General features: G+C 41.5%; 1 protein-coding gene across 2 annotated transcripts in view; it reads right to left on the bottom strand.

Moving 5' to 3' along the window:
- Nucleotides 1-4,015: 4,015 nt before the first annotated feature.
- The window catches only part of ca4a (carbonic anhydrase IV a), a 34,013-nt gene continuing 23,255 nt past the window's right edge, over nucleotides 4,016-14,773 (bottom strand). For both annotated transcript variants that reach the window (XM_041198311.1, XM_041198312.1), the window contains 2 exons: nucleotides 8,539-8,702; nucleotides 4,016-4,511 (listed from right to left, as the gene is read on the bottom strand). In XM_041198311.1, coding sequence (XP_041054245.1) covers nucleotides 4,332-4,511; nucleotides 8,539-8,702 — 344 coding nt within the window. In that variant the 3' untranslated portion in view covers nucleotides 4,016-4,331. The remainder of the gene's footprint in view (nucleotides 4,512-8,538; nucleotides 8,703-14,773) is intronic.

Genomic DNA, 14,773 nt, shown 5'->3' with positions numbered 1-14,773 from the left:
CATTTCTTTATTGATTACAAAAAGTCACAGAATGAACTGGAAAAATATCTGGTTCGAAAAGTTTTACACTTTACAAAATATTTTTCATTTACATATCGATAGCAATAATCCAGTTCTCACTAATGCCACGATACATCCATACCGTTAACAAAATTACAAATTTCAGTGAACTTTATTTACAATGTTTGCATTAATTACAATTGCAAATGTACAGAAATATCACAGGATTTCTTTATTGTATACAGATTAAGAAGAATCCAACAGTTTGTATTTGCCATATCTTTCCATTAACATACAATATCAAAAAATATCAGCAATAACATTTTCCTCTAAATTTACATTGCTTGTACAATCGATGTGTTATAACAAAAATAAATTTGTCAAATTAAAGCAATCCAGAAAGAGGCTCTATCTGTTCAAAGGAGCCTTTGTTTAATGCTCTCAACAGTGGGATATCTCTTGCATTTTGCTTTGTTGCTGCTTCTCTTAAGGCAGAATACACAACTGTAAGAAACCAACTGATCATGGCTATTCTGCTCTTCACCAATATCAAGCATGCGGAAGCTCTGAATGGATTTATTTTTGAGACTATGTCACTCCTAATTTTTGTTCTTCCTATTCTCCCGTTGAGACTACCTCAAGGCACACACCCAAATTATAGCACTGCATGGCCCAGGAAGGAAAAAATATTGCCTTCCCCATACAACATGCTATCATTTACATTTATACAGGTGCAGAGAATTACCAACTGCTCAGTGTTACAAAACTTTTGTAAGTTAATACTTTGGTCCCATGTTTCACAATGTGTGTGTATATTTTATATATACATATATGAGGAGAAGACAGCTGCATGCCAACACAAAATATATGCACACTAACAGATACAAAGACATTACTAAACCATCATAACTACTGCGGCACCCTGAGGCTTTCTGATATCTGATTTTGTTTAAAATTCTAAGTTGCTAAGTTTGTGCTCATGTGAACAGCAACTTATAACTTCAGTACACAGCTAAGTTAGCAATTTGTTTAAACTGGGACAATATCCTTCTCCCTCCTATTTTACAAGTCATTTTCTGCCAGCTTTTATGTCTCCCGATTCACCGTTCCCTGCACATGGTTATGGGACCCCTAGTCTCAGACCTCCACCAATGTAACTCTATCTAACTGCTATGAGGTATGTGCAAGTATCTCAGCTTAACTTGTTCAGCAATTCTCCCTTCCCCTGAGCATTGCCACAAGTACAACATTGCTCAGTGCCTCTCCCTGATGACCTGTCTGAAATTTCAAACTCAGCCCAAGGAAACAGGAATGCAAAGTCAGTAAAGCACTAGCACTGCCTGGCTCAAACCACTGAAACATTAAGAAGCCCAGCCATAGGACAGCATAATTGGTTTAATAAAAAAAATTGACCTGGACTGAAACAAACAAACATAACTTAAGTAATAAAAATAAACTGAACTAAAGAAAAGGAACAGGCATCAATTAACAGTACGAAATTACAAAACATTTAATAGCTCTACAAATGGCAATCTACACTGAATATTGGTTTCAATTTGTGCTGTTTTGTGAAGGAGATGAATATTCTCTGTTTCAGAGACATGTCCAGTATCTTTGAATTATCTCACAAATTACCGTGCTAAAAATTAATTTCTAACTATCAAGGAAACTTATTCGGTCTGTATCAATTCACTCTTTTCTGTTCAGACTTACAGTAGATATACACTGCTTTGTTTATCAAATCCTTCATATATACTAGTGAGGATCATAAATGCAATTAACATTTTTTTAAAATATGTAATTATACAATTGCCCATCAAGCAGGAGAACAGAGCGCCATCCTCTGAATACAAGGTTGGCATCTGGGGTTGGCAGGGTAGAGAGGGTACTTTCACCTGATGGGAGTGCAGTGGCAACTCACTCCCCTCGCCCTCATCACAGGGAGTCAAGCTAACAATCTGATCACATAAGGAACATTGACACAGAAACAACCCAGAGTAAAGTGGTGGAAGAAAGGGGTTTGTCATGCATGTCATTTGGCATGGAAAAATAAGAATTTTATCGATCCAGTTTGCAATTCAGAAGTATATTGATGATCTTCTAATATTTTTGCCTTTAGAAGTGGTATATTGTGAAGTGATTGTATGAAACATGGCACAGTTCACTGATTGCTGCAGTCTATGTGTGTACCCAACCACCATCCTGTACACTGCAGTTACTGTAAACATCTGCTTTATTTAATCTGAACTCCATAGCAAAATGTTACATGGACTATTTCTGTGTATAATCCCTGAAAACTGTAAAATTGGAACTTATTTTTATGAAACTGTATAAATATCCTTAATTTACTCCCTTAACATTTCCTTTAGATATTTGATTGTAAGTTAAAATAAATGTTGTCACCTAGGAAATTGCTCTGTATATTAATAATGAACACTGATGCATTTATATGAAATTCATTTTCTATTTTAAATGAAGGTGTTAACCCGTTTATTTTGGCCACCTTGTTGCTAATACTGCAGTGTGATTTCAAGTAATTCAGCATGCTTACGGAAAAAAAAATCAGCTCTTCATTGGGTAATTCGCTCACATGTTTGTGCCAATTTGTTGCTCTGCACAATTTATAAACTGATTATTGCTTAGGCAATGCTCCATAATAATGTTTCAAAGTAATTGTTAAAGGAATCTACTTATGAGGTGATGCTGACTAAAATTGTGCTACACATACTTTTAAGTTAAGTATTAACTGGTTATTTTTAGCTAATTATAATTCTTAAACATTAATTTCAAGTGCATTATCAAGTGAAAAACTGCAAGCAATCCTAATGTTTTATCAGATTTAACTGAAAAATATGAATTTTTGTACTGATGTTTAAAATCAAGTTATTTACCTGATCCATCAATATGTCTGTTATCAATACAATAAATATAAAATGCATAAAGCTTAGTAAAACATTGAGTGGAGTGAACAATTCTACTTTAAAGGGAAATGTCAAGGAAAGCACTTCAAAAAAAAATTACTTCAACTAATTCTTAAGTGTATCAAATTAAAATAACCAATATTTAAAATGCCAGATGAAGGCGAGACTGATCTGAGTTCAGCCCATTCCATCTTGACTGCCACAGCTGATATATGAGTGTTGACTGTAACCTTACGCACCCTACTGGAAATCAGGCGTGGAGGCAGTTAAAATCGACTGGATGATTCACCTGCCAGCATCCCACCTGGATCCTGTCATCTCCAATGTAAACCTGGTCTTCTAAGTAGGTCATAAAGTGCCCACCTCATCCCAGCAGGTCCTTATTTAAATATTCAGATTGTAGTCCAATTACATCAGCAGGCTTTAACTACAATTGTAACCCTACCCAGGTCAAGACAACATTTTTTTAAAAATCCTGATCACCACTCTGGTTCATTTGCCAGTTATTTTAAATCTGCATCTTTGCTGACTGATACGTCAGCAGAAATGGTTTCTCTTTATTTACTCTATCAAAACCACATATAAATTTTGAACACCTTTATTAAGTCTCCCCTTAGCATTCTCTGCTTGAAGGAGGTCTAGTCCAGCTTCTCCAGTTTCTACATAACTGAGCTTCTCATTCCTGCTATCATTCCAACAAATCTCCTTTGCACACTCTGCAAGGCCTTACTTGTCGAATTAACTTCCACAGGCCAATCACCATGCTCTCACTCTGCCAAGGATGGGTGAAAATCTAATTAAAACCAACTGGCACTTAAAATGCCTCCTCCCACCCCCATTATCTTTATTTACTGCTATGGGATGGTGCCAGTTAGATAGACCCGCTGGACACAGCTACTGGAGATAAAGAGATGGCTAGACAGCTGGTTGCTGTTTCAGGAACCAAACATGGTCACTGTTTTTGTGCTGGGTGTGGTTGCAAGTTGAAATGCTTCATTTTCCTTCCATTTGTAAGATTTTAATCTATTATGATTATTAAAGCACTCTCCAGTATTGTATGGCATGTGTGAAAAATGGACTTCTTTTATGAAGGGTAATCCAAAACATTTTTTTTAATGAGATTTCCTATTTAAACAACCTCCATTGTACTGTTGCACATATACACTAGAAGTAACAAGCTGGTGCATTAGTACCACCCATCTGCTAACTGCTGGTAGATTAAAGTGATGACAGGACAGACTTTATTTTATTCCCTTTTCACTTCAGGACTTCTCTAATGAGAAGCAAAATATTTGTTACTGTTAATCAGTACAGATTGAGATATTAATTTACTGGAGTTTCCCTTTTAATCCATTGGCCAGGAGAAGAAAATCTACTTTGCTTGTGATAATGTCAGGATCTGCAGGTTGCTCAGTTGAATAATATAGATGTCCAGACAGCAAGTACCACTGATAGTCCTGCAGCACTGAGAGATCTGACAGCTGAATCTGAAACAAAGACTGTACGACCGTTCAGTTTTTGAACAGGCCTGAAGTTTAAAGCCATGGGTTTTGAATCACTGAAGAAAAGAGTTTTAGGAAATGCGTTGAGCTGAAACAAAATAAAATACAAGTTAAGTTTCCAGATGGTAATAATTTTTGTCTAACATATCATTTCTGGAGAATTCTTTCCATAAACATAAATAATGCAGCAAACAATTTATTGTCGCATGGCTTAATCTCAAACCCACAGTACAAAGGCAATAAAAGATGCATAAGAAGTGGACATTAAACCTGCAAATAAGACAGCATCTTATCCAAAAGTGGCTAAAAAATACAATTTAACAACTTATGGATTTGGAGAGATTTGCTACCACAGCTTTCAGCAATGGTGAAAAATGGACTATATTGGATTGGATGAACATTATTCAACTGAATGGCAGGAAAAATTGTGCAGATTGTATAAGGGGTGCCAATCTGCTGTTGTTCACTTCACATTGCCACTGAAGTTGAAAGTTCAGGTGAATGATTGTTCAATTGAAATAAATCACATGTAGTTTAATGATTTGCACATTTCTCCCAATTACTTGTTCACATGATTATTTCCCTCAATGGAACTGCTTTTCACTAAAAGCTGAGTGTTCCTGTGAACTGAGAACATCTGTAGCTTCTCCATGAGAACACAAAAGGACACACACTGGCACGTCAAGACAGCTGAATACTTTTCCTTCCTGCCTTGAGATGCAGCACACACGACAATGACTCCACAAATAAAACATCAAATTTCAACTGTTGAGGAGTTGTGGCTCTCAGAAATGTTATAACATCACTCTGTAAAATCCATTTGCCTGACTAAAAGTACATTAAAAAATTGATGGAAATGTCTCATCAGCTTTTAACAATATTTCATTCATTGACACATTATTAATAATGGTAGAACAAAATATTTTGGTGCCATATATTCTCACACCAACATACCAGCAGAGATGTTGAAATATTAACTTGAGCAAGTTTACAAAGCTACAAAATTGGCATTGCCTTCTTCTGTTCTCTGCCCAAAGACAGGTACAGCCCACAGCGCCACGTCCTCCACCACGGATAAGGCAAGGAGTCAACTCCCGAATCTACCCCAACTGGAAAAGGAGATCGATCCCTGTGCTGTTGGCACCACTCTGATCCACACAAGCCATCCAGCCAACCGTTCTCCCAAGGAGTCTGAGTTGCTGTGGTAACATACACTTTTGCATGTGTGTCGTAGTCTGGAGCTATGTATAGTGATGGTAGACGGTCCAGTTTCTTTCCATTACATGGCTGACCAGGAATCTTTCCTGCTTTTACTCTCTGGCATTGTCCTATGTTGGAAAGACTTACAAGTTGATACTCAGCCCATTTAGCCATATTATGAACATAACTTCCTTGGCCATCAAATCCTCGAGTGGGACATGAACCAGCTCAGAGGCAAGGATGCCACCCATTGTGCCACAAGACCCTCCCATTACACCACCTATTCTATATTAATTCAATGAATTTAAAGTTAAGGATGCTATAACATAAATGTTCTGTTGCTTTTCCACTGATCTCCTGTTTCATGAATTCAATAAATTAACTTGATGTTATGGGCAGAGGTTATAAGCATCACAGATTCCAAACACAACAAAATGGAGAACATTCATCAATTCAGGTGCTGCAAAACTCAGTATTGCTCATTGCTATCTCCATGTCTTAACTACCTCCAGACAGGACTATCCCAACACAGTCCTGAGTTCCACACTCGGTAAACTCAAGCTTACCCAAAGGTCCACTGCCCATATCCTAACGCTCACCCCATCCTGCTCACATATCACCCCTGCATTCAACAACTTATGTTGGTTCCTGGTGTGGCAATGACTCAGTTTAAAAATTGTCACCCTTGTGTTCAAATCCCTCCCTATCTCTATAAACTCCTCCAGACCTACAATACTCTCAGATCTCTGCATTCCTCTCATTATGGCCTCTTGTGCATCCTAAATTATTATTGCTGAGCTACTGGGCGCTGTGCATTCAGCTGGCTATGCTTTAAGCTCTGAAATCCCCTCCCTAGACCTCTCCATTTCTCCACCTCATTCACCTCCTTTAAGTTGCTATTTTAAACCTACCACACTGACCAAGCTTTTGATCAACTGCTCTAATATCTCTTCATAGCATGGTGTTAAATTTTGTATGATAACGCTCCTATGATGTGCTTTGATGTTTTTACAATGTTAAATGTGATATATAAATGCAAATTATTGTCATTAGATAACTCCACATTTGACAACTGACAAGGTTCTTAATTGAGGGGCTTTGGCCAAGAGAAACTTAGACGCTGATTGTCCCTCTAGTGTGCTCAGTGAAAGACTGATAGGAGCCAGAGCTCTCCCTATTCTCAAAACTGTTTAACCTTTTTGCTACAAGTCCACAGCTGGTCCTGGGTGTGGGATAGAGGAAGACATTCTGTTGCATGCTCTGGAGTTCTGCACCATAAGTAAAAACTATTTGGTGTCATCTTATACTCTGCAAATTTAATCAGCTTTAGAAACTTGCTGATATTGAAGTGTCCTTTGCCATTTCTCACTGTGATGCCAAAGCATATTGTTTAGTCTCCACCCTGCTCTCTTGCCCACATGTCTGTCCTTGGCTAGCTGCAGTTCCAGTGAAGCCCAACGCAAACTGGAGGAACAACACTTCATCTTCCGACTAGGCACTTTACAGCCTTCCAGACTGAATATTGAATTCAACAACTTTAGGTCTTGACCTCCCTCCTCCATCCCCACCCCCTTTCTGTTTCTTCCCCCTTCCTTTTGTTTTTTTCCAATAAATTATATAGATTTTTCTTTTTCCCACCTATTTCCATTATTTTTAAATATTTTTAAATCTTTTATGCTCCCCCCATCCCCACTAGAGCTATACCTTGAGTGCCCTACCATCCATTCTTAATTAGCACATTTGTTTAGATAATATCACCAACTTCGACACCTATTGTTCTTTTGTTCTGTTGTCTGTGACATCTTTTGATGATCTGCCTCTATCACTGCTTGTTTGTCCCTACAACCACACCACCCCCCTCCACTTCTCTCCCCCCACCCCCCCCCCCCCAACCCCCCCGCCCACCACCCCCACCCACCCACCTTAAACCAGCTTATATTTCACCCCTTATTCACCTAGTTCTGTTGAAGGGTCATGAGAACTCGAAACGTCAACTCTTTTCTTCTCCGCCGATGCTGCCAGATCTGCTGAGTTTTTCCAGGTAATTCTGTTTTTGTTAAGTCTGAAGCTGGTATATATTATGTACAATTGGGCCAGGTGCTATTAGGCTTCCAACCAATACCTTCAAGATTCTTCGTTTGCCTGTATAAAGTAACAATGCCTCATTTGTGGCATCAACACAAAAGCCTGCTGGTTAACCCTTTGTTCCAGGCGGTGAGTGGAGCTGAATAGATCTCCACATTACTCCACCAACAGGTATTTTACCCATGGGACTTGGGCTTGAATCCTTCTCAGGATAATGAGTTAGAAAAATACAAACTTGTATTTATATAGTATCATTTACATGGTACCTCAAACCCCAAACAGGCTGATGTACTTTTGATACGCAATCACTTTTGTAATGGAAGAAGAATGGTAGCCAACTTGCACACCGTCAATTCCCACAAACAGCAATGTCATAACAACCAGATAACCTGTTTTTAGATATTGGTTGAGGGATAAATAACCAGCCAGGACATTGGAGAAAACACTCTCGTTCTTCTTTGAAATAATGCCACAGGACCTGTTATATCTGCTTGAGAGGGCATATGTGGTCTCCGTTTAATGTGGCATCTGAAAATGGCACCTCAGACAGTACAGCCCTCCCTCAGTACTATTCTGAAATGCCAGCCTAGATTTTGTGCTCAATTCCCTGGAGATTTCCTTCCCTGCTTAGAAACAAAAGCATAATGAGTTTGGGCAGTCTCAAACCAGTCTCTATCCCACAGCACAAATATTGCCCCTTTCTTTCCTTCAAACAACTGGAAAAAAGAGAAAAACAATGGATTTTTTTCTAAAATAAGCCCTAACAGATAGTTTACCCAGCATAGTTTACCCAGCATGGTTTACCCAAGTCCTCAGCACACAAACCTTACCTGACTCCTGCTGATAGGAATGGGTTCTGCAAATACTGTCCAGATTACTGCCTCATTACAATCAGGAGTAGTTAATGAGCCATCATAACGGTAGTATTTATCAAGCTTTTTTTGGTCTAAAATAATTTTATTCAGTGGAAAAGATTTCAGCTGTGTGGAGTTACCTAAAAAAAAGTGAGGAAAGAAACAGCTTTAATATTAGCTGAAATAAGAGAAATGATAATAAAATACCTTTTGTATTTACTACAGCCTTGAAATGACAATGTACGAAGATGGCTAGGGCTTGAACACAAAGTAGCTCATGTTAAATCCCTTTGTTCACTACTTTAACAAAGCTACTTAGCAGCTTATTTTAATGGGCTAATAATTTTATCAAAACAGGGCCGGCCAAAGAATTTTACTCTGAATAGGATTGTGCCCACATGGCATAATTTCAATGCAGTAGTTTTGAGTTGCTATATAATGTAAACTCTGGGGTCATTTTAACCTAAAAAAAGGGTGGGTTTTGTAAGCCTGAGAAACACATTTGCTACTCCAAAACAATGGACTTGACCAACTTATCCATCATGCTCTGCAGTCAAGTTGAATTAAAGTCTGGTGTGTTTGCAGAACAAGGTGATCAGCATATGTGGTAGTTTGCAAAACAAGAAGTTTAGCATTGGTGGTTGTTTGCAAAACAACAAGTTCAGAAAGAACAAATGGTGAAAACATCTACCAGATGTAAGGAGGTTGAACCAATGGCAAAGAGTTGGAAACAAAAACCTACTTCATAGACCTGGGCGCCTGAAGCTTTGATGGGGCTTTGAGGTCAAAATCCAAGAACTGCTGTATAAAAGTGGATGTGTCAATCATAGGCCAAAGTCTCTCCCTCACCTCACCTGTTAACTGTATAAAGCCTGAAGAACCCGATTAACCTTGCTGCAGTTGAAGTTAAGAGTAATGTAGTAACTATATGTATTGTCCCTCCCTCCCGTCAATCACCCATCATGTGATGTTATTACAGGGGCTTCGACCAATAAGCTTATGGCATGGGTAATCCTGTGGGCAGGGCTTCCAGTGGAGAGATTGCATTGTGCAAGCGCCTGACGTACCTCCTAAATAAAGTTTAGCATTTTTTTCACCAAATCTGCTGCTCCGTCAAGTTATTACAAGTGATCTAGTCAGTCAGTAAGGAGACCACAATCAACATGGACTCGTGAGTGTTTGTAACTCTTTCGAGTTAAAACCAATTAAACCAAATCAACAAAATTGGGATAAAACAGTGTGAGTGTTTGTAGGTGTACTGTCTACGTAACTGCTTAACGCAAGTCTGCGTATCTGCTTAATAATACAAGAATTGCTAGGTTTCAACAGTATAACCTAATCTTGAAATACATTAAGTCTTAGCAGTGTAATTTGTTGTTGAAGTACATCCAAATTACTGGTTGTGGTTTGACTTCTGTCTGACTGTAATGTCCTTCAAAAACCTTATGTCCAAACTGAGTAACCATTACAAGCTACAGTTTGAATCAGGTGGGATGTAAAAATGAAAAAAAACTCAAAAGTTGACTCCAAGTTGCTTCAAACCAGTCAACTTCCGGTTTTAATGGAGGTGGAACGAGGGGCAGGCAACTAACCTGCTCCCAGGAGGCGGCTTGTCCATTTAAATATTGTAATGAGGTGGTATGCCAAATATTTAACCTTGTTGTCTGGGATTAATTCGGTTCACCTGGGTTTCCTGAGCTTTAGCAATGCCAACAGTTAGAGGCTGCAGGGAGGGACTACTTCACAGAAGAGCTAAGTGCCTTTACAGCACTGCTTGTGGGCCAAGAAGAACCCAACATCAGATCCTCCTCCCTAAAACCCCCTAGGATCCAAAGTCCTCATCCCTCCAAAAACAAAGAGCCCTGCAATCAGACTACTGCCAGAATCGAGGACTCCCTCCCCAGCATCAGGGATCAGCTCCCCACTGCAATCAGAGTTTGGACCCCCTCCCTCTTGAGCATTCCCCACTTGACTGGAGGCCAAGGCTGTCAATCAGCTGGCTTCCAGGTAGGAGATCTGCTTCAGGAAAAAAAGGGCACACACTGTCCATTAAAACTTTATCACGTAACTCTGGGTTTCCCAGCCAAAATCCATTTCTGCTACTCAAGACCTGCCCAAGTAAATATTGCGGCCTGTAACTATTCAGCAAGCAACAGAAAGAGGGAGTCATTATATTTACTGCAGAAAGTACAGTGCTGTTACTGGAGCAGGGATATTGGATTTCAGGTAACAGACAGAGAAAGTCTCTTTGAAAATAATATGCCTTCTCAGCAGTTTGGATCCCCTGATAATACTATTTCAAGACAAATGACACAATTTGAGTTCAACAGCGAGAACTGCAGCAGGTTTCAACACTTGGAATCTTTTGCCGCACCCCATTGCTTATCAACAGATCAAAACACGAGCAAAGAGAGAAAGAGTGAAGCACAAATTATTCATTTTAATGGAACAATTATTTTCCCTGCATCGTTCTCCCCTTTTTGCCTGAAGGTGCTGACTGTTGTATTTTATTAAAATCAGCTGACTGTCAGATTGTCTCAGAGGCAAAGGCGTTCACACCTGAACTGGGTGACAACATTTCACCATGAAAGGCTTTTTGAGATTGAATAACCTTGAAAATTGAGAGCATGATGGAGTTATTAAAAAAGGACAAAACAAGGAGAGCAATGGAAGAAAATAAGCTATGCGCAGATAAATGAGAAGAGGCTTCAATTTGACGATGCAAGTTGGAAACACAGTAAAAAAAAACCCCAGAAAACGCTGGAAACACTCAGCAGAACAGGCAGCGCTTGTGGAGAGAAAGTTTCAGGAAATTAACTATTCACCAGAAAACAAGTGATCAACTTGAAATGTTGGACAGAATTAAACCAGGCAACAAGGGTTTTGCCTGCTGGCTGGACAGCCAGTGAGAGCCTTGTGTCGCATCCTTCGATTAAGAGATGCATATTAAGCGCCAGTCAGGCACTTTAAGTGGCCAGGGGCGGGCCTTTGCCAGAATCAAAGACCCCGGGAGCAGAAATCCCACCCCCCCCGGGGAACTGCCAAGCCAGAGGCCGGCAGCTCTTCATTGCAGGCAGTGCCACCAGGGGAACAGGCACATTGCAGGCAGCTGCCACTACCAGGGGCTCAGGATCAGCGAGGATCCAGGCACAGGTGAGTGAGGGCGGGATGGGGTCACGGGTTGCGAAGGAGGTCAAAGGGAGCAGTCAACCCCCTGCGAGCCCCCACGATGTTAGGTCCCTTGATCAGGCACTAAGGGACCCTCTCCCACAGGAGCCCGCAAGCAAAGCTTGTTTTTCGGGCTCCCCTGTGGCAATTGCCCAGCCCACTGTAGGTTGAATACCAGTGGCAGCAAGATGAGGGCCATAAGAAGGTATTAATTGGCCATTTAAAGCATCAATTGGTGTTCGGGTGGGAAGGCTGACAATGAGCCTTCCCAACCTGGACTTAATCAGGGCGGAAAGTGGTGGGGTCCCCAACCAGCACCACCCCACCTGATCAAATACCCCAGCCCAGCTCCAATTGGGGGGAGACATTAAATTCCACCCGTTGTTTTTCTCTCTATAGTTGCTGTGCTGTCTGCATGTTCTATCACTGAATCATGAAAACTTACAGCACAGAAGAAGGCCATTCATCCCATTATACCTGTGCTGGCTCTTTGAAAAGACAGCAGTGCTTTGTCAATTTTTTGCCTGTAACCCTGTAACTTTCTCATCCTAGTTTAAAGCATTTTTTGTCTTTATTTCAAATTTCCAGAATCCACAGTATTTTACTTTTGCTTTGAAATCTATGATTGTGGTTAAAATAGAGAGTTACTTAGAATTTTGAACACTTCCTCAAAGAACTGAATGCAGCTGCCCAATGGTCTCCTTTGGTAAAGTGAGTCTGGAACACCAGGGGATCCCAAGTTGGATCCTTGGTCAATGTTATCTAAGCTAGTTGGTCTCCACTGGGGCAGCTGTAAGACAGTATAACCAGTCACCACAGAGCAAGTTTCTCGTTTGAACTGAAGAAGCAAAATGCAAGCAGGAAATTTCCAATGAGAGTTGAGAGAGACAGAACGCTGAATTTTGCCAGCCCTCTGGAGATGGGATGGGAGGTGGGAAGGCTGGCAAAATGCCACACGAAGGCATTAGATGGTGCATCACGCATCTTCCCACCACCATGTAATTTTGCCAGCAACAGGAAATGTGGCAGATGGCCTGTCCGAAACCCCCCAATTGTACCACTTGTGGCCAATTTAACACCTCTTCTGGCATTTTACCAGCAACGGAGGGGGCCCGCCAGTGCAATTGCAAAGCACCAGGTAAACCCTGGTAACCTCCCAATGGGCCCAGGGACTGGGGGTGCAGCCTTTTCTGCCACCCTTTGGACCATCAAAGGCAATGGCCACCCTGCAGCAACAGGACCACCTGTCCACAAGCGACCCCACCATGCCCCCAACACCCCATCACCCTTAAACCAGCTTATATTTCACCCCTCTCCTTGTAAAGAAAAATCAGTTCTGTTGAAGGGTCATCAGGACTCGAAACGTCAACTCTTTTCTTCTCCGCCGATGCTGCCAGACCTGCTGAGTTTTTCCAGGTAATTCTGTTTTTGTTTTGGATTTCCAGCATCCGCAGTTTTTTGTTTTTATCTCTGTGTTTAATTGACTGCAATTGCTCTTCAAAAAATGTCTACCTTGAAGAAGTTTTGTTCGTCTCTGTGACAAGATTTCCGTATCTCTCTTTTGCCTTCTTCACCTTCATTGCTTTCCATTTCTCTCCTGGTGTTTTACTAAAACCCTCTTTCACAGCCATATCTCCTTTCTCAGTGACTGTCTCCGTCTCCGACTTACCCCATGTGGATTTCAACTGAAATTCAACCCCTCATGTTTCGAACCCACCCAGGATTACTGGTATCCCTGGGACATAAAACGTTTCTCGGACTACTGTTCTGAGATCCACACTCAGTGCCATGCACCGCCATATGAACACACTCGACCTCTCCCTCCTGCAGCGTCGCCGTACCCTTTTTCAAAGCTGTGCGTGCCCCCAGTTTCATTTTATTCTTCGTCTCATTCGACGTCTCAACAAGAAACTTTTTCTCTTTCTCTCAAGTGCTAAGGAACGCAAGCTACAACAACTCATCGACACCAACACCCATCTAGGACCCTCCAATCCTGCCTGTCCCTCCGTCCCCACCCCATCTTCCAATCCCAGCCCCAGCCGTGTATTCACTATACCCCCTGACCTTCCCCTCTGACGCTGAACATTCAGTACTTGGCAAAGGACTGAGTTTCATACCCATACACCCCCATCTCAATGAATTTCGGGCTAAGCACGATGCTGAACTCTTCTTCCGCTGTCTTCGTCTCCGGGCTCACTTCTTTGGGCAGGAGTCCTCTCCCCATTCAACGGATCCTTTTACCCACCTCCAATATTGTCCCTCCACCTGGACCCCTCCCTCTGGATTCTTACCTTCTCTTGATCTTTTCATTGAGAACTGTCAGCACGACATTAGTCGTCTCAATTTCTCTGCTCCTCTCACCCATTCTAATCTCTCTCTCTCTGAACTTACTGCACTCCGTTGTCTCAGGTCCAACCCTGACATTGTCATCAAACCCGCTGACAAGGGTGGTGCTGTTGTTGTCAGGCGCACTGACCTCTACCTCGCGGAGGCTGAGCGTCAACTCGCAGACACTTCCTCCTACCTCTTCCTGAACCATGACCCCACCATTGAACATCAAGCCATGTCACTGTCACTGACCTCAGCTCCTTTGGGGATCTTCCTCCCACAGCTTCCAACCTGATAGTCGCCCAACCTCGGACGGCCCGCTTCTACCTCCTACCTAAAATCCACAAACAGAACCTACCCGGTAGACCGATCATGTCAGCTTGCTCCTGCCCCATGGAATTCATTTCTCGTTATCTTGACTCTCTTCTCTCTCCCCTTGTCCAGTCCCTTCCCACCTACATCCGTGATTCCTCTGACACCTTACGTCACATCAACAATTTCCAGTTCCTTGGCCCCAACTGCTTCCTCTTCACCATGGACGTCCAATCCCTCTACACCTCCATCCCCCACCAGGATGGTCTGAGGGCCCTTAGCTTCTTCCTCGAACAGAGGCCCGAACAATCCCCATCCACTACTCTCCTCCATCTGGCTGAACTTGTTCTCACACTGAACAATTTCTCCTTCAACTCCTGTCACTTCCTCCAAATAAAAGGTG

This window comes from Carcharodon carcharias, chromosome 10 (assembly GCF_017639515.1).
Source record: "Carcharodon carcharias isolate sCarCar2 chromosome 10, sCarCar2.pri, whole genome shotgun sequence".
Taxonomy (NCBI): Eukaryota; Metazoa; Chordata; class Chondrichthyes; order Lamniformes; family Lamnidae; genus Carcharodon; species Carcharodon carcharias.
Note: the sequence above shows the minus strand (reverse complement) of the source record. Positions and strands in the feature narration are given on the sequence as shown.